General features: G+C 41.4%; 1 protein-coding gene across 8 annotated transcripts in view; it reads right to left on the bottom strand.

Annotated features, from left to right (window-relative positions):
* Positions 1-24,196, bottom strand: part of PTPRF (protein tyrosine phosphatase receptor type F) — a 377,891-nt gene that overhangs the window by 237,081 nt on the left and 116,614 nt on the right. For all 8 annotated transcript variants that reach the window (XM_071564856.1, XM_071564860.1, XM_071564861.1 and 5 more), the window contains one exon: positions 10,523-10,684. In XM_071564856.1, the coding sequence (XP_071420957.1) occupies positions 10,523-10,607 (85 nt within the window). In that variant the 5' untranslated portion in view covers positions 10,608-10,684. The remainder of the gene's footprint in view (positions 1-10,522; positions 10,685-24,196) is intronic.

Here is a 24,196-nt window from a genome sequence, read left to right as displayed (position 1 = left end):
TGACTTCTCCTCAATTAATCCTTCTATTCTGGAAGCAGGACACTCACGATGAAATGTTTTACTGGAGGCCTTACCAATGTGAGCAGAGTAGAAAGACTTTCTAATGTGTCTTTAAGATGGTACCCCTCATTTCTGCATATCATTGTGATGTCTGTGCCTCTTAAAGCAGCACTTCTTTGTTGATTCCTGTATGGATTCTGATCCATTAGCACTGCAAGACCTTTTCTCTGTACCAGCTGTCTAGGCAGTTGTCTCATTCTGTATTTATGTAGCTGATTACTCCTATTTTCAAACATCTATCCACATTTTTCCTTACTGACATGCATCCTCTCAGACAGTTTCACCAATTTGTAAAGATCATTTTGAATTCTAATGGTGTCCTCCAACATGCTTGCTGCTCTTCCCAGCTTGTTGTTGCCTGCAAATTTAATAAGCATGTTCTCTATTCTATCAGAGAGATCATTACTGCAAATGCTGAATGCTACCAAACTGCCAAATACCCACCCATGAGCAGATGTTTCATAGGAAAAAGTCTCATGAGGGAGCACTGAAAGCTTTACTAAAGATAAATGACATCTACTCCTTCTTCATTCACAAAGCCTGTTATCCTGTCATTAAAGGAAATAAGATTGATCTGACCTTGACAAACCTACACTGGGCATTCCTTTACCCATGAGGATATAACAATATTTAGACTTGTTGCAATTAATAAAGCTTTACAGAAGCAATAATAGAAGTGCAGCTTCTGAGAATAACTTCTAATTTCATATAGGAAATAGGAACAAATTTTGGTGGGGAGAGAAAAGGCAAGAGTATGAGCTGTTTCTTTCTGCATCTCCTTAAAACACACAGCATTTGTTGGCCATCACTGGAGGCTTATGTTGGGCAATTTTAGGATAAATGGACCTAGAGTTTAACGCAGTACAGCAATTATTGTAACACAAAATAATTCACAGTCTCATCTGTAATGTGGCAAACTTGAAAAACACCACATGGTATACTGCATATAACTGTGCATGTTCAGTGGTGTTTCTTACATTTGGAGTTTCTCAAAATTACGCATGAAACTTCTCACAGAACATACTACAGATTACAAATAATGCTAGAATTTTTGAGCTAAATTTGCCTCAGAAAAAACCTTTTCCTGCAACAGAAGGCTGAGTGTCTAATGGAAAAAAATGTTGAGCACTGCATAGATGCTGACTGAACAATACAGGGATTTTGTCTTAATAGGTAAAAAAGCCCCAAAATCATACTCTGCCCTTAAAATAGGGCACACAACCCTGTAGCCAATGAAAAGAGATGTATTTTAGATTTGAGAAAAACAAAAAGCCCAAACTTCATCTGTTAAATATGTCAAATGTTCCATGCATTTACTAAGGCAGACTCAAGGTTCAACAGGCATTGTCAAGAAAGACAAGACCTGTGGCCTACAGTACAATGACAGAGCAACTTCAACAAAACCCCTTCTATTTGCACAGTTGCCTCGAGAAATAGACAAATGCACTAGAAGAGAAACTCCATGGTGTCAGTGCACATTAATTCCCTCTGTCCACACTCTAGGCTGGGTGCTGGAGGACCTGGAGGCCTCTGGCTGTTCAAAGGCTGAGATGAGAGGCGCTGGCTACATTCACAGAATGAATGTACAGCCAACTTAGTTACACATGAGTTCGGACAGCATTCTTTACTTAATGATTTATCTTGAAATTCTCTTTATATTATTCAGCAGGTTATTTCTCTGTGGGTCATTCCTTCCACAAATCAGGTTCCATTTTCTCTTGATATTACTGCAGATGCACTTTAGTGGTCAATCGTTTTCACAGACATTTTAGACTAGAGATCTATAAATAACACCACAGTCAGCTTTAAGGGCACGAAAGTATTTTTCCACTTCCTTTGTTTTAAGAGCATTCAAACCCAACTTTTGCAGAAAGAACCAAAAAACAAGCATGCAACTCATAAAAAAACTACCCCCCAACTTGAACTTTAGCTGAAGACCAAGCAGGGAATTTTTCAGCCACGAAACAAACTCATAAAATGCTGAAAACAACAGGTTATAACTAAGGAACTTTGGGTAACCCCTGATAAACTGTATATGTAACGGAACAAAAAGAAGGATATTGGGGTCTATATACAGCATGTATAAAAGACAAGTGAACAGCCAGGACCATTACCTGTTATATCAAACAGGAGTAAAGGGAGCCTTTCTAGGTTTTGAACTACCATCATCATCCTCCCGAGAGCCATACTAAACTCTTTGTACTCAGCATGGCAAAAATGAAAACACTGTGCCAGGGCAAGACATCCCACTCCTTTAAACAGGAATATGGAAGTATTTGCTCATGAGAAAACTCTGCTTCTCTAAGGGTTTTCTTACATCCTGAAATTAATGAAAAGTTTCTTTTCTACGCTAAATGGGATCTATGCTAAATACTCATCTTCATAATACCAGCATTTTAAGCATTCAACAAGATTCTCACCACTCATCATTTAGTTCTTCCAAATGATCTTGTAAATTAAACATTGAAAAAGTACAATATCCCCATAGCCACCCCACTTCCAAGTAGTCTTTTTCTTTTTTTTTTTCAAACACAGAGATTGAAATCCTTTCTGGAACCAGTGCAAAGCAACTCTCACATTTACCTCAAAAGACAGAACCTGAGTTTCAATTTGAAAACTGGGGAAGCACCATCTCTGCCTTATGGACAACACCACAACAAAACTGAGAGTTTGGCAACACTCATGTCTTCCACCCTAACAAGCCCCCAAAAGGTTTTGACAAGTGGGTGAAAAGGAACAGCCCCACCTGCCAGGCACAGCTGCGCTAATGCCGAGGCTCAAAATGGTTATTACAAGTGGAGTTTGTTGGGCAAAAAGCACACATGCATAAAGCTGCTGAGTACTTCCTGGTGTCTCTAAAAACTCTTTTCAAAACAACTTTTAACAGAAGTAGCACAACAGCTGAAGTGGACTTGGCTAAAAATAAATACAAAAAACATGTAGGTGTTCTGCACCGTTACAACAATGTGCAGAGGGCTCAGGAGTCATTGTCTTCTCTCCTTGTGACAACTACCTTGCAAGGGCTTATATCACTCATCTTTGAGGTGAACCAACAAAATTATCACATGTAGACAGTTTATAAAAATTTTTTTTAAAAAAAACCTGTAAGAAATGCAGCAAAAGCAAGCAAGAATTCTTTGAGTGATTCCTTTAAAGTCTGCAGTATTAACCAGTGCCAACAGATTATGGTCCTTTCCACAAGACCCTGGCTACTTCCAGAGAACCCAGCATCAGCTTGACTAGAATAACTTCATGTAGCAGAGGCAAACAAGTCCAAACATCTTCTTGACAGGCTGACTTTATTTAAAGGACCAACTGACAACAGTCACCCTTGGTGCAATGAAACTCTGTTGGAAAATGGTGGCATTTCCATTTATTTTAAGTTTTCACCAGGTACTATGCACATGTCTCAATCCAATTTTAAAAATACGTTCCTCAAAATTGTATTATTAATTACTGGGGTGAAGGGGAGAACAATGAGTAATACCTGCAATGAAGGGCCATCTAAAAACACGACAGGACTGCAAGGTCATTCCAGCCTGTACTACATGAAATAGAATTTATTCCATAATTATTTCCTTTTAGTACCATGTGAGTACCCCTTAGCCTTGTCAAGGTTTAATGTTATGATGCATCAGAGAAAGCCCAAACATGACTGACATTCAAAGCAAGCTCTAGCATTGCAGGATACCATTCATTTACAAATGTAAAGCCAACATCCACTATAAAATGTCCTTTGATTTAATTCAGTGATTATATGTCAGTAAAGTGTGCAAGGCAAAAGACATTTCTATGACTTAAAACTTTCAATAAGCACCCTATAGTGTTTTCACACCAACAAAATAAATGAGATTTGTCTCTGGCACAGACAAAGCACTGATTCTCTCAAGGGACTAAACACAGTATTCAATTAAGAGTATGCCACTGCTTTTCAGCTCCTGATACATAGACAACTAAACAGAGGAAAAGCACCCAGGAACAGATGCTTTTTTCCCACTCATTTTCAAACCAGGCATGTTCACCATCAAAAAAAGATCGACTAACATTTTGAGCTAACAAATTTCATACTCTCGGTTGTTCACAAAAATGAGCTTGATCATCTTATATTACAGTATCATTCTGAAGCACCAATATAATGAACAGATAATCAAAGTAACAAAAAAGCATCCCTATTACCACTTCATTGCTTTTTACAACTGCTCAGCTAAAACACTGAAAGCTCCAGCAGATCTCGTACTCTTCCCCTTTCTGACGTCAGTACTACCAGTAACAAGCAGCAGCACAACAAACCAGATTATTTTATCAGTTTCCTGACACTTCTTTCCATCTGCAAAGAAAGTTAACATCACTATTAAAGGATATTTTAAATAAATTATACATTGTAGCCTCTGCAAATAGCCACAGCTGATTAACAGTATCCTCTTGAACAAAAAGCCAAGTCACACTAATGAATACGACTTTGCAGACTAGGAATCGGAGGCCCAGAAAGGGATTCAAAGGTCATGGTGGAGTACCATGTTCCCCACTGAATGCTGTCGGTAAAAGGGCTAAAAGCTCCATTGTACTGTGAGATGTGGCCACTTGTTTTGGTCCTGAGTCCTTTGATTTTAAAAAACATATTGTAAAGTCTAGAAGACTAGTGAAGAACTGTAAAAATTATATCTGGTCAGAAAAATACAGACCAGTCAATTTTCTACGACAAAAAGGACAAACTTTCAGCTCTTCCAACTTCTCCACTCAACTTGCTTCTCCAGGAGATTTCATTAAACAGCAGGAGTCTTCAGCCTAGCTGAGAGACATTCCAACATCCGGTGTCTGAACACAAAAAAATGCAAAAACGCAGTTTGGAGTAAATACAGATTTGAAGTACTAATGATTACTTGCCATTTTTACAGATCACATAGGAGATGGGTAAATTCTCTACCACTTAGTCTTCAAATCATGATTTGATAGCCTCCCAAAGGCTATGTGCTAGCTCATACACAGCTATTAAAAGCAGACATAGAAATTATTAGCTGAAATTATACAGCCTGTGCTATGCAGGTCAGAGCAGAAGTCTGCACTGATCTGATTTCTGGCCTTAAAATCTATGAATCTACAGCAAAGATAAAATTTTAAGCAGGTAGTTTTACTAGTTTTCTGTATCACCAAGCCAATAAGACCACACTGTTTCAAAGATTGAGTATTAAATATATCAGCCCCTCAACATTTGTCACTGTGCTGGATAATTTACATGGGCACTTAAACACAGGAACTCCCTTGTGAAGGCAGGAGAGTAATTGGCTGTGCAGCCGAATCCAAATGGTATGAACAGCAAGTGGGAATGCTTAGCCCTGCAGAGCAGCAGTAAGGGGGCTAAACAAGGAGCCACAGAGTGGAGGCAGAAGTCAGAGCCTTCACCTTGGTCTCCATGCAAGCCACTGGCGCCAGGGCATCCTTGCAGGCTGATCATGAGCCAGAGAGCAAAACCCAGAGTGAGTTTGGCTACAGAACCTCTCTGGGTTCAGGATCCACCCATCACCGAGGGCTCAAAAAGGACACCAGGAAGAGACCACTGTGTATTTATGCAGCTCTTACATCCTCTGTACGTCTTTGTACTGACCACTACTGGATGAGGGATTTGGGACTAGGCAAACCTTTGACCTGACAGCTGATGTTGATTGATGAATGATGGCTTTAACAATAAATAAAAAAGACAAATGATCATGCTGTGATCTGTTGTGGGCAGCAATCCAAACAAATTCACATAACTCCCGCAAGTCCTGGAGCTAAAAGGTCTATAAATGCAGAAAAAGATCTGTTGTCTACTCTATACATGGTGTTTGCCCTCATAGCATCGCTCTTACCTTGGTGTCTGCAACATTCAGTTACAAGCAGGCAGCATTAAGGTATTTTCCAGAAAAGTGTGGAATTCATTTCTATCTAAATACATGTATTTATTTTTATGATGAGTAAGGACACCAAAAATAAACACTGCACAATAACTGTGGTTATTATTTCAATCTGTCCCTTAATGATGACACCCCAATGCCTCAGGTCAAGGGGTTTTCCCAAACAATATTTTTCATGTTCTTTTCACTAATGGAATATGTCAAGCTAGTCAAGGTAGAATTGCAGAAAATTAGTATTTACCTGTGCTGCAATACCTGGATCTGATCACATCAATTACACATAATCACTACACACAGTGTTTGGGGACAGGCATGCAAACAGGAAACCTGAAAGCAGAAACTGATGCAAGAGAACTGTGGAGAAGCCTCACTTGAGCTTTTGAGGTGGAATCCTGATGCCCACCTCCCCAAAGTGTCCATTTTCCAGGCTTGCACAACAGCAAGTCTGTCCCATAGGGTGGCCTGGAGCTGTTACTGAGGCATCACTCAGGTTATGAAGCAAAGGCAATGGAGCTGAAGCCAGGGAGCCAAAACCTGCCACGCTACTCTTGGGTCTCGGGAACACAAAACAGTAAAAGCAGACAGAAGAGCTGGGAGACAGAGAAGCAAGTGTGCCTTCCAGCACTCTTTCATCCAAAACCTCTGGACAGCAATGCAGGTGCAAATCCCTGGCAAAAGAGCTCATCTGAAGCCACATGTCTAGAAAGAATATCTTCCTACAATTCTTTTTGGCCTAACCTTCACAGGCATTAGCATCTCACCTTCCTATTTTCTTTTTTAATGTGTCTCCTCAATCCAATTAGCAACCAATAAACGTGGCTGATCAGGGGGAAAAAAGCCCAAAAAACCCCCAACACCAGCCCAAAAACCAAAACCACCACCACATGTACAATGGTGGGAGCCAGAGCCCTGCCTTCACACCACCAGCTCACCAATGCAAGTTTCATCTGCCTTCTCATATAACAGCCAAGTTTGTTCTACCTTAAGAAATCAAAAGGTGCAAATTGTTTGTTTACCACATATCAATTCACAAGTAGTTGGACTAATTTTGCCTTAGTTCCTTCCTTCTACAAGGTCACTTTTGAAGTGGTTTTATTCCCTTTAAGCCCTTTGAAATTCTCTACAAGACAAACCAAGATATACTGTGGTTAGAAAAGGCTTTGGATGGGTCACCCAGCCTCTTCCTTTGGCTAATGGAACCTGTGCCCAGGACTTCAAAAAACAAAGCATAATTTTTAAAAAAACAAGCCAACAACAAAACACATTGCTGATGATTTCTGATGGCAGTATAGATTTTTTCCTGTTTTCTCTACATTTTTTGTTTGGAGAGGGGATTTTTTTGTTGGTTTTTATTTTATTAGAGTAAATGACATTTTCAAAAGCTGAAAAAAGCATCTTTTAGTTGACAATTGCACTGAACATTAAATGAAATCTGCAAAGCCATTTTTCCCATGCACAATCAAAAGCTGACAGACAAGGAAGCACAGAGCATATAAAAAACCCACACAAGCAAGGGAGAATGGGTAAAACAGGCATCCTGAATCAGCTCTGAGCTGCTGTAATGGAATTAGGGTCACCCTGACAGAAACACAGTCAGATCACAGAGAAAATTTAATAATTTCTTACTGCAGCCTATAAAAGCTAGGGAGGATTTGAAAGAGCTTTCTGCCAAATTAGCACTTCTGTATCTATCATTTACACACGTGTGCCCCTTCCCACGCACCTTCTCCTCCCAGCACCCCAACCAGAGCGGCCGAGGAACCACCATTCCCATCCTGCTCCCAGGGAGGCACCCAGAGCCTCTCTTTTTCTGACACTGCCACACAGTTTAACCTCTGGATGCCCCTTCAATTCCTCATCGCTGACATTATTCACAGCTGCCATAAACTCAATTCCAGAAGAGGTATCCTGGCGCAGCCTCACGCTGTTTCCGCTAGGTGATACATATTCAATCTGTTTTATCTCAGGCGTTAACATCCAGCTATCTGCCAGCCACCCAACTGTCAGGAAGCTACGGCAGCAACTCTGGAATGTGTTACAGTAACAGCAGCAACAAAGCACAAGTGCGGAAGGTACAGAGGACCCAGCTGAGGGTGCTTCCTGAGCACTCAGCCATGAGCCACGCTGCTCCCCGGGATGCAGCAGAGCCCATTCCCAGCCCTCCTTTCCTGCTCCTATAAAAAGCAATTTTTGGGATTGACTTCAGAAATTCCAGGGATAACCCTGCTCCCATTATCCTGTTGCTTTTAATAGGAGAAATGCAGGAATGCTGTGCAGAGCCTGCCTATCCCTACACTGTCTCCAAGCAGAGCTGCAATGAGGAAAAGAAAGAATCACAGTGACATCTTGGCAACAGCCATAACCCATGTAAACAAACGCTCTTTGATGAAGCCAAGAGGATGCTGTGGGGACCAAAAAACTGAGGAATGTGCATATGGGGTTCTCCTTTCACAGCATCCCTCTCAATTTTCAACAGGAAGCTCCAGTGTGCATAGACTGTCATACCTTCCCCCTGCCCTTCACTGCTGTCCTCAACCAGGACTCCCCAGTGCCAGATTCACTACTGTATCTTCTCGTCTACATCAGTGATGGCAGGACATAAAAAAGGCAGGGTTGGGGTGATATTCTCCCCCCTGCAAGGGCACAGAGCAGGGCCTTTCACACAGCTCCCAGTCCCTCAGAGTCAGTGGCAAGATTCAGGGGGCAAGGTAATAGAGAAGCTCTGAGGTGCTTAAGTACATAGACCAACACTTTCCATCCTAGGAAAGCCTCAGATAATCCATGGTGGCTGTGGTGGTTAAAAGGTTGCTGCCCTTCAGACCTGCCTTCCAGATTAGCAAAAAGTAATTCAGAGTTGGTCTCTGCCAAAGAAAAAGGTTCACATACAGATACATTTGCTTCTCAACACAGAGGCATTCCACATCTGAGACACCAATATTTGGATTTGGGCCTATGAAACCAAGCCAATTTGGTTAAATTTAAGAATGTGAAAGTATTCCACAAAATTAGCAACCCACATCTGCTGCAAGTTATCCTTCAGCCAAGAATTGTCCTAGGACATCTCAAACTCCACAAGCTTACTCATACCTGATACAGGGATGCTTCTCTCCTTTGCAGAAGCCAGGATAAAGATATTGAACCTCAGGGAATTTTTATACATCTCTGAACAGTAAACATGTATTTCCCTCTGCCAGATCCCAAAATGGGCTACAGTGTGTAGACAAAGTGATCTGAATAAGCACATTCCAGCAGCACCAGCAGACAGCAAAGAAAGCTGTGGAAGGAGACAGCTGATGCTCCCAGTTTAACTGGGCAGCTCAGACTCATACAGACTACACACTAATCTGCTGCCTGTGCAAGTCATCCCTAATGACAACAAAAATAGTGCATTTGTATGTTCCTTCACATCCCTCCTTCACTCTTCTCTCCAGTTTCTCTAAATATACTCCTTCCCATCCGTCATGAATATTTACGACTCGCCCCAGTCTGTTTTCTCCATTCAGCCAGGCTACTACCAACAAGAATCAAGATGTCCTTCAACTTCCACAAAATTACATTTAATTACAAGTGGTGACCAAAGGTGCAGTGGAAGCAGCTGACTGTTGGCAGCTCAGGAGGTGCATTATGGTCACCTATGCTCCCTGTGTGCTTTCAAAGGCACAGAGTATTCACAACTGCCAGAGCCTGTGACAAATGCGCAGACATTTGGACACTAAAAAACCGGTTACAGGTTAAAAAGACAAAAGAGAAGGGGGCTGCACAAATACTTGGGGATAGCCTAACAAATACACACAAGTTATGAAAACCAGTATTAACAAAAAAGTCACAAGGTATCCTGCTCTCTGCATAACTCATTGCATGAGGTGTTCCTACTACAGGCTATTTTCAGTAGGTTACAATTAGCCGTGTTTCTTGCCACTTGTCTGTCCACAACAGCATTTTGTGCCTGTTTTCTCCTTGGCCGGGATGGGGCTAATCAAAGCCAGTCACAGCAGCTCTGTAAGACTACCAGGAAAACAGGCATGGACACAACAGCTTAAAGTACATCCACAAGGGAACATTCTACTCCAGTTCTGCTGAAATATAGGTGTAGGAGAGCTACACCAGAAAGTAAAAACTCGCACCCTCTTCCCCAACAGCTCTCCGTTGCCTGCTGACTCAGGAGAGATGTCTCAGTGCTACACAAATTAGGAGAGCTGGCAAAAGAACAAGGAAAAAGTAACAGGGATTACTGTGACCCCAATACTTCTTTGCTTCCTCCGCCCCCAATTTTCTTTACTCATCTGTACGTGTTAGAAATCAAACTGTCAGGTTTTGATCTTGCAGCTACTACAGAAATCCTTCCTGCGTTTGAATAAATTTTGTCAGTGTTTCTAGTTCTACTTGTGCCCCTTCACACACATCCTGTTTATCTGCAATGCGCACACTGGGAAATAAGAGACTGGGGGGCGTAGAGGGGGGAGAGTTGTTCCTTAGCCCTCAGTGTTTCCAATACAAACCAAGAAGCTTTAATATTTTGTAAAAGAATTTTTGCAAGGTATTCAAGCTGTCCAAAACTGAATGTTACTTACTGTCTGCTCCTGCTAAAGGCAGCATCAAGCAGCAGAGGATGGCTGCTGGCACAGTGAGCACTGGGATGCAGAAGTTAGGCACCATATTCCAAAGCAGAGCAAGTCCTCTTCAGTCTGAGGCAAGTGGTCAGTACATCCAGTGTTACACACACAGACTTACTCCTGCAAACCAAGAGAGAAAGAAATGGAAAATGATCAAATATGACACATAGATTAACTGCCAATATACCAAATTACACTGTAAAGACCTAATTACAGATACCTCTAAAGTGAAATTTAACTGTCTCTGTTGTGTGAGCAATAGAGCTCCACGCTGATGTCCCTGAATCCAATACGCTGATTTCAAGGGTCATGAGGCATAAACACACACCCATCTCCAAGTTTATCTTCCTGTATGGTCTGTTTTAGGGCCTATTAATGCATTGCTATTTCTCACAACAAATAGTTCTGAAGCTGCACGCTAAATACAAGAAACAGCCTTACGCTCTTGTAACTCTTCATCCATCTGCCCAAGACAGACGTGGTTGATTGCATATGTAGGGTGGTTTGTGGTCAAATTACATTGTGAAGCATGGCTTGGGCCATCCAGCTGGGCTGGTGTACACCAGACAAGTCTCAACGGGTTCAAGCAGAAGAAACAGAAGCTGAACCGAAGCAGCTGTCAGCTCACAGGGCTACCACAGTCACAGCAGAACGTTATTAACAGAAGGTTTACCAAAAGCAAATGCCTCAGCTTCAAACTCACGACAATGGAGAGGATGACTGTCTTTATGATGATTGATGATTGGAAATTCCTTCTTCAAAACAAAGCAAATTATCTTGCAAATTGCTTTACCTTGGGCATCTGCCTGAATATTGAAACACAGAAAATTCCTTGAAAACCTACCAAAACCAGGCAACTATTTCAAAAGAATATAATTCTTGTATACCTGCTTTCTTTATCTTTTCATAAGAATATACTCATTGTAGTTGCACCTGAAAGTCAAAGGTCTTCTGTTAAGACAGACTTCAAAGGAGCTGGCAAGCCCCAGGCCCTCAGTGCCTACACTGAGCAAGGACAGGGGCTCACACTTTCAGTGCTGGGCATCTCAACACCACAAGCTCAGGTGTCATTAAAGGTTGATGAGATTCTCCATTAAGCTGCAATTTACTGAAACTTAGCAACACAGTATTATTAGTAAAAAACCCCTCGTGCTGGCAGATGTCAGCCTGAGCAGACCCAGGAGTATCACTGAAGCAAAGTACCCACAAGCGCACAGGCTGGATGTGGCCCAGCGCACCACTCTTACTTGTGTTGGGAGACATCTCAAAAACATCTTCAAGACAAAGATATTTTTGCATTTTGCTAGGTTTTTGACAGAGGAAGGATTGTGGGGTTTTTGTGGGCTGTTGTGGGCTTTTTTTGAAAACCACTGAGCTCTTGATGGAAGGATCACAAGTTGCAAACACGTTTACTTCTGACAAAAACACAGTACTCAAAGAATGCTAGCAATGATCATGCCTAAGGGAATCCATAAGAAATCTCAAGAGAATCCACCTTGGCAAATATTTACATCGCATCATACTAACAAACAGCAGATCATGATTCTTCTCCATTCTGTTACTGTATTTGCACAGTAAATCTTTTCACACGTTATAATATTGCACAACACAGAGAAATCTTTATTTATGCAACATCTTCTGCAGCCAAGACATCTGAAAATACTTTAGAAAATAATCTAGTTCTAACCTAGATGCAGAGAGAATACTGATCATCTCGTCCCGCTTTTATTGTCTCAATGAGAAAGCATAAATTGAACTAAGTTCAGCTGCACGATTTTGAATACTGCAGAAGAGGTTCTTTGTACCAGCTGCACAGTCAGTTACCTTTTTTGCCCTCCAGCTTCCATATCCTCACTCATCTCTCACCAAAGGATTACTAAAACCACACCAGTAACATGTCTTACATGGAAGAAATAGATACAGGCATTTTTACAGCTGCATAAACTGTATTCCAATGGGAAACTGTTCAGTCCTCAAACTGTTTGCCCGGTGTGAGCCAGCCCTCCAGATACAGCCCACACAGGGAATGGGAAGGAATGCCTGCATTAAGAGTGATGATTATGTTTCTAAATTCTGTAAGTACAGGGGTAATTTGTGCTGCCCAGAGAACTGAATCCACTGCAGCACACTTTAAGCAGCATTACACCTGGCTCAACAGCAGCCAGAATCTTAAGAGCCTACTCTTTTGGGAAGGGGGTGGGAAACACCAAGGGTTGAAATTACTGTGTCAAAACTAATGACGTGTGTCAAACTCTCTCAGATTAGGACAGAGAACAAGTTTTACAGATGGTGCTGAAAATATCTTAGGTATTTGTCAGACCACACTGGGGATGAATAGCTTTCAGAGAGCTTTTCCTCTTTCATTCACTTCCATTAACAACAAAAGTGCCTCATCTAATGGTGTACCTTGAGTGCAGATTGCTCAGAGTCATGTCAATGGCACCTCCACAGCCCTCATTCAAGAGTAACTCTCAGGAACACAAAAAAACTCAGCTAAAGAATAGGTCTGTCTCTTCATTTCTCTCTTCTTTCAGCTAATGTGATCAAGCTTCTTTCCAGTTTCAAGACTGACAGATTTACAACTCTCCTCTCCAGTCCATAAGATACATACAGCACGCATCATGCAAAACTGATAAATTCTCAGATACCCTACCCTACCAGATGCTTCATAGACTTGATCTTTTCAACTGTTTAGTGGTCTATAATAATTTACCATCTGGTAGAAATGCCAAATTTTCTTATGCATGACTGCCGTCTCTCCCTCCAAAGTTAACAGAGAACCTTTGGCCTTTAACAGCATCAAAATTCACCACTTCCTCTTTCTATGGTTGCTCTGCCTATGGAAAAGTTGTCTGCATTCAATATTTAAAGAGCTTTAAATTGGAATGTTTTAAAATTTTATAAATCTCAGTAGCTGTCATTCTCCTTTGAAATTGAAAATATTCAAAAGCTTCTCCCAGTGGTTCAGTTTTCCCATTTTTTTAGAAGGGAAGTGCTCTCTCAACAAGACACCGCAGTACTCCAAGTGAGGTGACAGGGTGTTAGCTGAAGCTCAGTTAACCCTTAGAAGGCCAGTGTTACTCTGACAGTTTTAAACACCCATCTCAAACAAATGCTAAAGGCTTCCTCTTCTGGGGCACAAGGCAGCCTAAAATGGAAGGTGGCTTAAAAACAAGTAAGGTTGGTAGATTTTGGTAACAAGCTAAACAAATACAAAGTCAGTATTGCTTCAGGAAAATCAAGTCCAACAGCAACTGACCAAATAATACTCTTCATATTCTTAGTGTGTCTTGTCCCAGACAACCTGATGCCTCTTCAGGTTGCTCTTTTGCATCTGGAATTATCTCCTGTGCACCAGATGACCTCAGTCCCTTCACTTGAAGGCCTCTTTTAATCTCACTGCTTTGGCTAGCATCTCATAACTAATATTGCATTTGGGAGCCCAGACACTGTTTAAGGTTTTTCAAAAACACATGTACATTCTCATTTCTCCTTCTGCATCTGGTCCTGGCAATATTCGAAACTCTAGACTACATAACCCAAAATTAGGCTGATGCTAAGCACTCCAGATGGCTTTGTAAAAACAGCTTTGAGTTTAGCAAGATAAACTCCTGCCTCTGCTCCAAACTCAGTGTCAGAGCTACTGAGTGCTAGTTTGGCAGAAAACTAGAAAGTGAGAAAGCAAAACAAAAAACCAGCAAACTTCATTTGTATATATCTGGTTTTGCTGTGGGGCAGGTGGATGGAAAAGAGGTAGTCTTGAGGATATTTTTTTTGAAACTGACATGGTTTGATTCTTTCGGACAGACAGAAAAAGCTGGACTCATTTAAAACAGAGCCAAGAATACCAACAGCTCATATGGTACTAAGAAATTCTGGCAATGAGTATGTCTCTCAGGAGATGGCAAAGAGATTAGAAAAAGCAGTCAACTTTAAAGAGTTAAGAGGACTTTCAAACCAGCACTGAATAGCTTCTGTCCTCTATGAACTCTTCTGGAAGATAAACTGAACTGAAGCAAGTGTCACGTGGATCACTAGCCAAGAACAGCATGGTGAAGAAAAGCATCCCCAAAGCAAGCCTGTCCATTCCAAACCAGGGACAAAAATACTGCACTAACATCGCTTTTTAGGTTAAGCTACTTTGCAACCCAAAGAATCTAGGAAGTCAGCACAAAAAGTTCCCTCCAGGAACCCCTGTACATCCACACAACTGCCAGGTTTCGTCGTGTGTGTGACTATTGCCACTGCCCTTGCTGTGAAACACTGTTAAGAGACTCTCTAGAAACGTACAGAGCAGGAAGGAAACCCTAGTGCATAAGCAATGTCCTTATCTGACCTGAAGATGTGTCTCTTCAAAAATGAACATGAAAACATTGTGTTTGTTTTTCAAGGTGGAAACCTCTTGACCACTCCCACAGTGAGCCCAAGGATGCAGGTCAGAAGATACCAACCAACAACACCCAGGCGACAGCAAAGATGGGGGTAAAACTGTATCAGCTTCTCCCAATGCTTCTGCAACGTATAATGAAATGAAATTTGCCTTTGGGACGCCCACCCACTACTTTGTACTTTATACAAGTACCCTGAAGGGAAACCAGTGCTCCAGAGGGACCCAATCACGACACCACCACCGAATCAACTTTGGGGTGCCACACCGGTGATGGCAATTAAAAACTGACCCAGCAAGGAGGGGCCATGTGCCACACAAAGCACTGAAGCAGCTATTTATTCTGTTAAAAGTGAGAACAATAGCTGGTTACAGCTCAGTGGCTTCACTCTGTATGTAACGCCTCATCTGTGCTCTGAAGGAGGAAGAGGAAAACCATGACACACCATACAATTCAAGATCATCATATTGCACACATTAAAAGTTGTAGAAGCACAGTTACACACAAACTAATGACTTCTGAATGTTTCACTTCACTACATTAGTATTCCTTTAGCATAGATTTCTTTGTGCTTTTCTGGGAGAAATATAATATAAAGAGACTTTGGGAGTATAGCAATATGGCCAAAAAAGACAAAATGAGTCTCATTTCACTCCAAGCTCCCACATGCAGGGAATGTATTAGAGATTCAGTGGGGAGATATATGAAGATGGCAACACTTTAGATTAGGGAGGAACTTCATATGAACTTGCAATACAGTAAAAACGCCAAAAGCTAAAGCAACTGCCACATGAGCAAAGGTACCACCTCCAGGACCCAGGTGTGAGCAGGGCCAGAGTTAGAAGGTTCTCAAACCATCTGGAGAGAAGGGATGAGCAAAGCAATTCAAGAACAAGGAAGGATAAAAATCTCTGTCAAGTCACAAGTACTAGACAGACTGGCTAAGCAAAATGGGGATTTGATAACCATCTGTAAGTACATGAAGGATACAAACACCAAGAAAGGAGTGGAGGAGTATAATTAGCCACCGGCATATAACTGTGAGTAATGGAATGAGACAGAGCAAAAGAAAGTATATGTTGAATACTCCAGTAAACTGTCCAGAAAAAAAATAATACCACAGAAATATTTTTCCCAGCAGGAAAATATTTCAGCACCTGTTTGTATACAAATTAAAAAACGGGATGGGAAAAAACCAAAAAGAAACAGCCCAAAATATGCAAAAATCTGTGGAAAAATCCAAAACAAAACAACAAACTAACAGAGGCAAATTGGTATGGAGCAATATATGTGACAGCAAGAACAACTCAGGAGTACTTTAATAAGAGTCCCCTTATTCTGACAAAGCATTGAAAACTGTGAAGCATTTAAGTAACAAGCTGGCCCAGACATAGGTCTTTCTGATCCTGAACACGCAATCCCAACTTGACCCAACGCAAGGAGAAGAGGTAAAGACCCACGAGCCACTTTTAAGCAGGATGCAAGCACAACTTGGATATTCCTGTCAGCTTTACTGGCTACATTTGCTTCTGTAGACACAAATTTCTGAAGGTGTCATTGCCTGCAGACAATACTAGATAAGGAAGAGGAATTTTTCCACTGGAACAAGGATTATGAAGGGCCCTGTTAAATAACTGTGGTGATAAGTTAAAACATCCACTTAAAATATAGATCAGCCTTGAGCCTCTCTAGCCCAGCCATCACTCACAGCGAGCACTAAGCACAGATTGCTGTAGAACACGGTACCCAAGTGCACAGACTCCTAAAGCCTGCTATAAAGTCCCCTTAAAAGAAGTAAACTATTGCATATCTCTCTCTCTCTCAACAGAGGTCTTTTACATTTGCAGAATAGGCCCAGCAGTGCACCCAGATGCATGGACTGCAGATCCAGGACAGCAGAAAATCCTACAAAAATAAAAATAAATTCAGCTATTCCTTAACTATAAGCAAACTCTGCTAATGTGGAGGAACATGCTCATGAGTCAGACACTTCCACAAAGCAAAAATTCCTGTGCTTCTTCTACAAATTACTACACACATGACAATATCTTCTTAATACAAATGACTGTGCCATAACAGGCTTGACTGAGTTTAGGGCAATGGAAAACCCTGGAAAGACTAAAACCACAAAGTACTAAATCCTCTTCTCTAAACCCAACTCTGAGGCATCAAGTTCTGCACACTCAGGATGTAGACAGAAGGTTTTAAACAAAAGAGACAGAGTTGAGAAACACAAGTCTTTGCGGGCTTGCTGCTTACAACATACCACAGCTGACTGCTATTGACTGTGCAGCTGTGGTACTGACATTCCTGCATCTGGCTCCAGCAATGCCAAACACGTTGGTTTTGCATCTCTCAGACTGAGAGAACACACAAAGTGTGTGCAGATATAAGACTCACTGAGCACCAGAACTAATTTTAACCAAAGTATCAAGAATGGAAATGATCGACCAGGTGAGGCATAATCTGTCCCCCATCGCTTCAAGGATTTGCATGGCGTCTACTGCCTTGAAACCAAACTAAATCCTAAATCAATTCTAATTCAAAATTAAATCAGTTTTTTCTTTGTCAGAATACTTTTGCTCTACCGACATGTGTAACCAGCATCCTTAGAGGCCTTGGTGTCAAAATTTTTCAGAGACCTCCTGGAATCTGAACAAATTTTAACCCCGTTCTCTGGGTTGGACATTTCAAGCAACTACTAGAACAGTTTTCCTTTGCAGAATCCATCACAGTTGGACCCTATGAGAATATGATCTTCCAGGTATTCTGTTATTTTCTCAGTAATTTTTGCTTCAACCAGAGTACAAAATACATAAAGAAATTTCTCCTCAAAAAAAGAAAAAACCCAAATTGTTCTTTTTAACTAAAAATCCCTTACTTTTGCTGGATGTTTTATGTAACACAGCACACTATTGGGGTCTGTTCACTTAATGCCTCTCAGATTAACAGCTTATTCCAAATCTGCTTTTGCCAAGACCTCAATTTCTGAAATTTGCTTAGCTTTTATGTTTAGAAAGACCGGGCACAATATGAGTACCAACCTTTCTCAACATTTTTAGTGGTTAAAAACTGATACAAAGTACTTTGCCTTTTTTGGCAGTACATTCCTCTTCCTTAACTGCCATCACAGAATCACAGAATGATAGAATTGGCTGAGTTGGAAGAGACCTCCAAGATTATCAAGCCCAACCCTTGATCCAACACTACTTTGATTACTAGATCAAGGCACTAAGTGCCACGTCCAGTCTCATCTTAAAAATTCAGTCCACTGAAACAAATTTTCACACAAGACAATGGCATTGATTTGCCTCAATTATTTATCTTAGACGTATAGTCATCAGTTCTTCAAAGCCCATTTTGGATCTTTCAATTCTTTTATACACTTTACTACTGATAACTGGGAGTTGGGTTTCTGTTTTTTCATCTCAAACAGCTCCTCAAGCCTGCTACCTACCTAGTGTGAATCCCAGCCTTGCCAGTTTAACTGCTTTTCCCAGTTTACTTTCTTATATTCTGCTATTGATTATAAACCACATCAAGAAACTGGTTCACTGCCCCACTTCACCCCCTTTTTCTTTTCTCCCATTGTAATTTTAGGGTTGCTTTGAGTAAGCTGTTGACTTTCTTCTAATTTACCCTTTCTAAAGTTTACCATCATTCTCAACACATTGATCTTCTTGGCCCCCCTGAGCTCCATGACGTATTCACATGCTCCACTCACCACAGTCGTGGCTGCTCATGAAGATCCCACAAACACCTTTAACCTTGCTGACTCAGCAGCAGCTTGTCAAACACACAAGTGATAATCCTGAGCAACTACTTGTGTCTGGAGCTATTTTAAGTCTGGCTCTGGGAAGCACTCACACGCTGGTGACAAAACCTCCACCCACCGTCTCGCAGCCACTGTCACATGCAGCAACTCAGTAAAAAAGGACTTACTGCTTTGATCCTGCTAACAGAGACGATAATCCTTCTCCACAGGTCAACCAAGTGCCCACGAAATGCCAAATTCTCAAACACATCTTGGCTGCCATCCTTTCTAGACGTGGGCATCACCAGCTGAGGAGCAGCACAGCTACATCAGACAGGATCCCAGCCCCAGCCAACTCCTGTCAGCCAGCACAAACCAGTGCAGGAGACAGCAGCGGGCTGCCATGGGGCTTCTTCCTAACGTCATCACTTAGCAGACAACTTATGCCCTACTGGAGGGTTTATATATCCAATTAAACTTTCTGTAATTCTCATCTTGTGAAACTATGAGCATTTTCAATGCTAGATTTTGGAATTATTCTCTCCTAAAGGGTTTTGAAGTTAATTATATCACAGTTGTTATTACTGTCTCAGCCACAGATACTGCTTGAACCCCATTACTGTGTGCATTACTGAGGGCTAAAATAAGAATAGCTGCTGTTTCGGTGTGCTCTGGAGCTAGCCTTTCCTGCAAACTGCTTCTATAACCTTTGCCCAAACATTATGTATGCTCAGTTTATATGCAGGTAGTTAACATAGCCCAGTAGGGTAAATGGACTTATTACATTTATTAAACTGAGTTTTCTCCATGCAGAACGCCCCCAGCATCCTGCAGTCCCGCTGGCTCTGGAGGCATTTGGCTGTTACCATGGAAGACAGCACCCAGAAATTCCCTCCGCAACTAATAAGCAGGAACTATCAAAGCACAAGTTTCATGCAATTGCCTTCTGTATTAAAAATGAAAACTCGTTCTGTAACCTATAAAGAAACCAAGATGAAATCAAGCTTATTGTAATAAGATGCTAAATTTATGATTATCTCTTTCTTTTTTTCTTTCCAATAAGGCCCCCTAGCTTTGCTTTGTCAAAAGAAAACAACCTCTCAAGTAGCATATATGACATAGCACCTAGGGCATATTAAACGGATGTAAATAAAACCCAAGCTCTAGGTGTAATAGAATGCTTATTAAAGATGAAGAAAATGAAGGTCTGCAAATTAAGAAATCCTGAATTTATTATGGAAAGTCAGGCTTAACTTTGTCTGAATCCAAAAATTTCAATTCCAAATTCTTTATTCCAAACTATTTCTCTCCTTCAGTAGCATTTCAGGCTAGAAAATTAAATTCAGGTTTCTTGCATCACATTCTGTGAAGTGAGATACACAAGACATGTACACATCAGATTTTGTCTTGCTCAGATCTGAGGCTTGTGTGTTCAAAACTGCCTGATGGAAGAAAAACAATTAATGTATTTAACAAGTTGTTTTTGTTGGCCAGATCAAAGAAGTAGTTTCCTAGTTACTTCCTGTCCAGAGGGACTGAGGTAACAGCTGTATCAAGGCTGTAGCAAATCCAACACTTTCTGGACAGACCAGCCATTTCCATCCTTCATGTCACAAAGCAAATGCCAGGACTCCTCGACACAGGGCAACATCTGCTTCCACGCTCCCGTTTCCACACACACATTCCACAAGGAAACTCCTATGTGGGGACCCCACACAAGTGCTGAGCACTCAGAGGCAGCACACAGGAAGGCTCCACTTGCCTGCAGATCCGTGGTGGCTGCCTGTCACCTCATCCAGGATGCGTAACCTCATCTGCTTCAGATTAGAAAGATGAAAAAAGGTGGGAGGCTAAAAATATTCCACATATCTTAATGAACCTGTAACAATTGCCTCTTCCCAACTCAGAAAGATACCCAAAATATAAAGTAAAAGCAAACAACATTACCTCTCAGATAAGTTGGATACATCACCATCCCTCCTTGCACACTGCATGATCCCATACCTCCCATGGACCCTCCTCATCCACCATAAAATCCATTCTAAATTTACCAAAGATGATGTGCTTTTTTGCTTTTTATACCCAACAATTTTTTGACTACATGAAAAAGCATGCTTTGCTAACCAGGGGTATTCAGTGATAGCAGCCATGTAGCTACTTCCAATGGCTTCGCACTTTCTACACTGGAGGGGCAGCAAGAGTGATCAGCTCTCTCATTCAGCACAGCAACTCACATGGCACAAACAGATACAGGACATTCTTCACCTTTCAGAATAGTTGTCCATCGCATCCTACAGCTCCAAAAAATTCAAGTTTTGCAATTCAACCTTAAGTAAGGTATCCAAAGGAAAATAAACAAAAATCAACCACCATAACACTTCTGCTTCCAGAAGACAGTAGCTTGCTTTTGATTTTTGTAATTCAGTCTTAAAGAACTTCTCTTCCTCAAACTCTGAGAGCATTTCCTCTGTATCTCAGATCTTACAACTTCTATGTGTTCTCTTTACCAGTAGAACGGTCCCATGCTAATGGTCTGAGTTAAGATAAACCTGAATCCTAATAAAATATCAACCTAAAAAAGAAATAAATTATGTGCCTCACACAAAATTGCCCTTTCCTAATGGAGACTTCTGCCAATAGCAGATGGAAAGACCTTTGAAAAATAAGACATCCATATGCCGTCTGCAGCAAACTTCATAGCTTTACTATTGAAATTATCCACTTTCCTTCCAGGCCTCCACCTTTACATGACCTTGACTAAAACATAAAGAGGATAATATATAATGTGCAGCTTCTTGGGACACCATTCAGTAAAACCTAAGGAAAGAAAATTACTGCTAGCTGTTTTTTCAATCTATTCGTACATTAGTGCGCTGAAATGCGTACTTGGCGCCGTCAAAATCAGATTCAATGTACGTTTTACTGTACTTAGGAGGAAAGCTATTTTAATTTTGTTAGTTGCCAGAATGTAAAATCCTGAAGGAAAAAAAGCTTCCAGCAGAAAAACAGAACAGATCTTAAAGGGGAAAGACATTATCTAGCTTGATGAAAAATAAAGGAAAGCTTAAGGAGACCCTGGCTAAAGTGCAGTTTCAAGAAAAGGAACAGCCCCTGTTACTCCACATGGCTGACGCTGGTGTGGGGCACATGACACAAAATCCAGCACCTTGTTCATCAAATCTGAACATATTAAATTAAACAGCAGCACAGCAACAACTCCTCAGCTGCCAACAAACAACGTCTCTGAAGCTCTTAGCGAGGTATGAGGAACATGCTCCAAGTTTTAAGCATTTACTTTTGTATATGCAATGCCACCAGATGTCCAAGCTTTTTCTTACCTGCAGACTAATGCATCAAAGTGGCTTTGATGACATTCCCTCTGAAAGCCTGTATGTTCAAAGACTGCAGCTCTATGTCCATCACTTCCAGACCTGTGCTCAGCCCATCAGTTACAGTGGACCTGAGCCAGGAGTGAGCAGAGGGGCAGTTTTACTGAAGCAGCCAGAGCACACAACATGCCAGTGCTATGTTTTCGTTAGGCAACAGAAAAAGAGCACAAAGTTATCCAATGCCAGAGCTTGTGTCCCTGGTTGCTTGACCTCCAGGCAGTGCATGGATTCTGCATCACTCAAACCTGATTTGTTTTACCCTTGTGGGTTTTAATAATTATGCACATACACAGAGAGTTTGCAATCAGTGTACTCTGAATTAAATTTTAACCAATAAATGAAGTATTAAAAGCCACAAAATTTTTTATAAGACTTTAATTGTGTATTACAGAACTCATCTGGTAACACCTAATTATAATTCTAAATGAGCAGCAATTAACAAGCTATTTTACGGTGCCTAAGTCCAAAATAAACAAGGTCAGGACAGTCCTGCAAAAGGAGCTGCCAGTGTGTAACCTGTAGAAGGGAGGCCAGTCCATGCTTGGAATGCACTCATTCCCCAGTTTCTTCACCAGAGCATTAAATTTTAGAAAGCATAGGGCACACCACCCATCAAGTACAGGATCTGCTGTACCACTGGAGCCTTGTCAGAAAATGGGCAGCTCTGCTACTACCACAGCACACACACCACCAGTGTAAGCTCATCTGAAGTGACACATGCCAACGCTGTGTCACTGGTGGGGAAGGCAGGAGCAGCTCCCGCAGAAACAAGTTCTCTCACCCATCATGTAGCAAAGACTCCCAAACAGAATGGGTTGAGGACAGAGTAATGAATAAACCTCTCTTCACACAAAAGCCGTAACACTCCCTGCAGTAAAAGCAGCTTACCTAGTAAAAAAAATGAGTTAATCTTACAGAATCATCCAACACATCCTAGGAGGAGGAAAGCAGATGAAATGTGTGTCTGTCCACAGTATGTTAGAAATTCCAGGCAATTTCCCACTGCCCTGGATGCCATCCCAGAACCTTCCTGGAAGAATCTTGCTTCTTCACTCCATGGCTAGTGAGTCAAGTCCTTCTACCTGGTAAGCATCCACTGAATGTTCTAGAAGCAGCTATAAGCAGGGAAGTAGCCCACAAGCAGTATTTATGGGTCAACAAGCAAAGGTTCAAAGCCCAGAGGCCTTGTTTCAGAATGCATTACCCTTTGCTGACAGGTTGGATTTAAATTTTATTTTTATATTTCATACTTTAAAAGTTCTTTGAGAGTTGAAATGTGAGGGAAAAAATTCAGCCTAAATCATATGCAATGTACAGGGCAATTTTCTCAGAGGGTAGAGGTGGTTTGGGAAAAGGGCTCTGCGACAGACTCCGTTATCTGTCTTCTGGTTTTCCCTTTACCACTTTTCTCCTAAAAAATCAATCTCAAACTTTTCCATGAAGAACACTGATTGCAGGAGAGGGAGCAACAGAACAGGAACTTTCCTCATGTAGCTGGTATCCTCTCGGTCTGGAGAAGCAATGCATTAGATACTTTGAACTAACATTAAAGACTTCGAAACATTTGGAAAAGTATCAATGATCAGCTTTTTAAGCAAAAGAACAAAGTACCCAAGGCACTGTCAGGGCTAAATCAGCAATCCAACTCCAGGTGATGCTGGCAGTTCAGAACGTGCTTTATATATGCAGGTGGTTTATGAGAAACAATTTGTTTACAGCCCTTTTAAAAAGAATACGTGAAGGAATTTGAATAGCTATTCCTCATGAAGCACTGCTGTTCAGAATAAAACTTACTCTGTCCTCCAAGCTCACATACATAATTCCTGAGAGATTAACCTTCTGCATCACACTGAGGACATCAGCAGTAAAAGGCTGCTTAAGGTGCTGCAGATTCCCCACTGCTCTGTCATGCTTCTGTCCCATCCGCAGATGCACAAAGCCTTGCACCAGACAGGTCATGGAGGCGCAGATCTCTGTGAGAAAGTATTCTGGGCTTGCTCTTCAGCTGAGACTTCCAGGCTTCAGAATCTCTGCAGTTAAGTCAACCTGCCTTTGTCCAAAAGAGCATGCCTGTGACCTGTCATCTCCTAAGGAAGTCAGA

This window comes from Pithys albifrons, chromosome 10 (assembly GCF_047495875.1).
Source record: "Pithys albifrons albifrons isolate INPA30051 chromosome 10, PitAlb_v1, whole genome shotgun sequence".
Lineage (NCBI taxonomy): Eukaryota > Metazoa > Chordata > Aves > Passeriformes > Thamnophilidae > Pithys > Pithys albifrons.
Note: the sequence above shows the minus strand (reverse complement) of the source record. Positions and strands in the feature narration are given on the sequence as shown.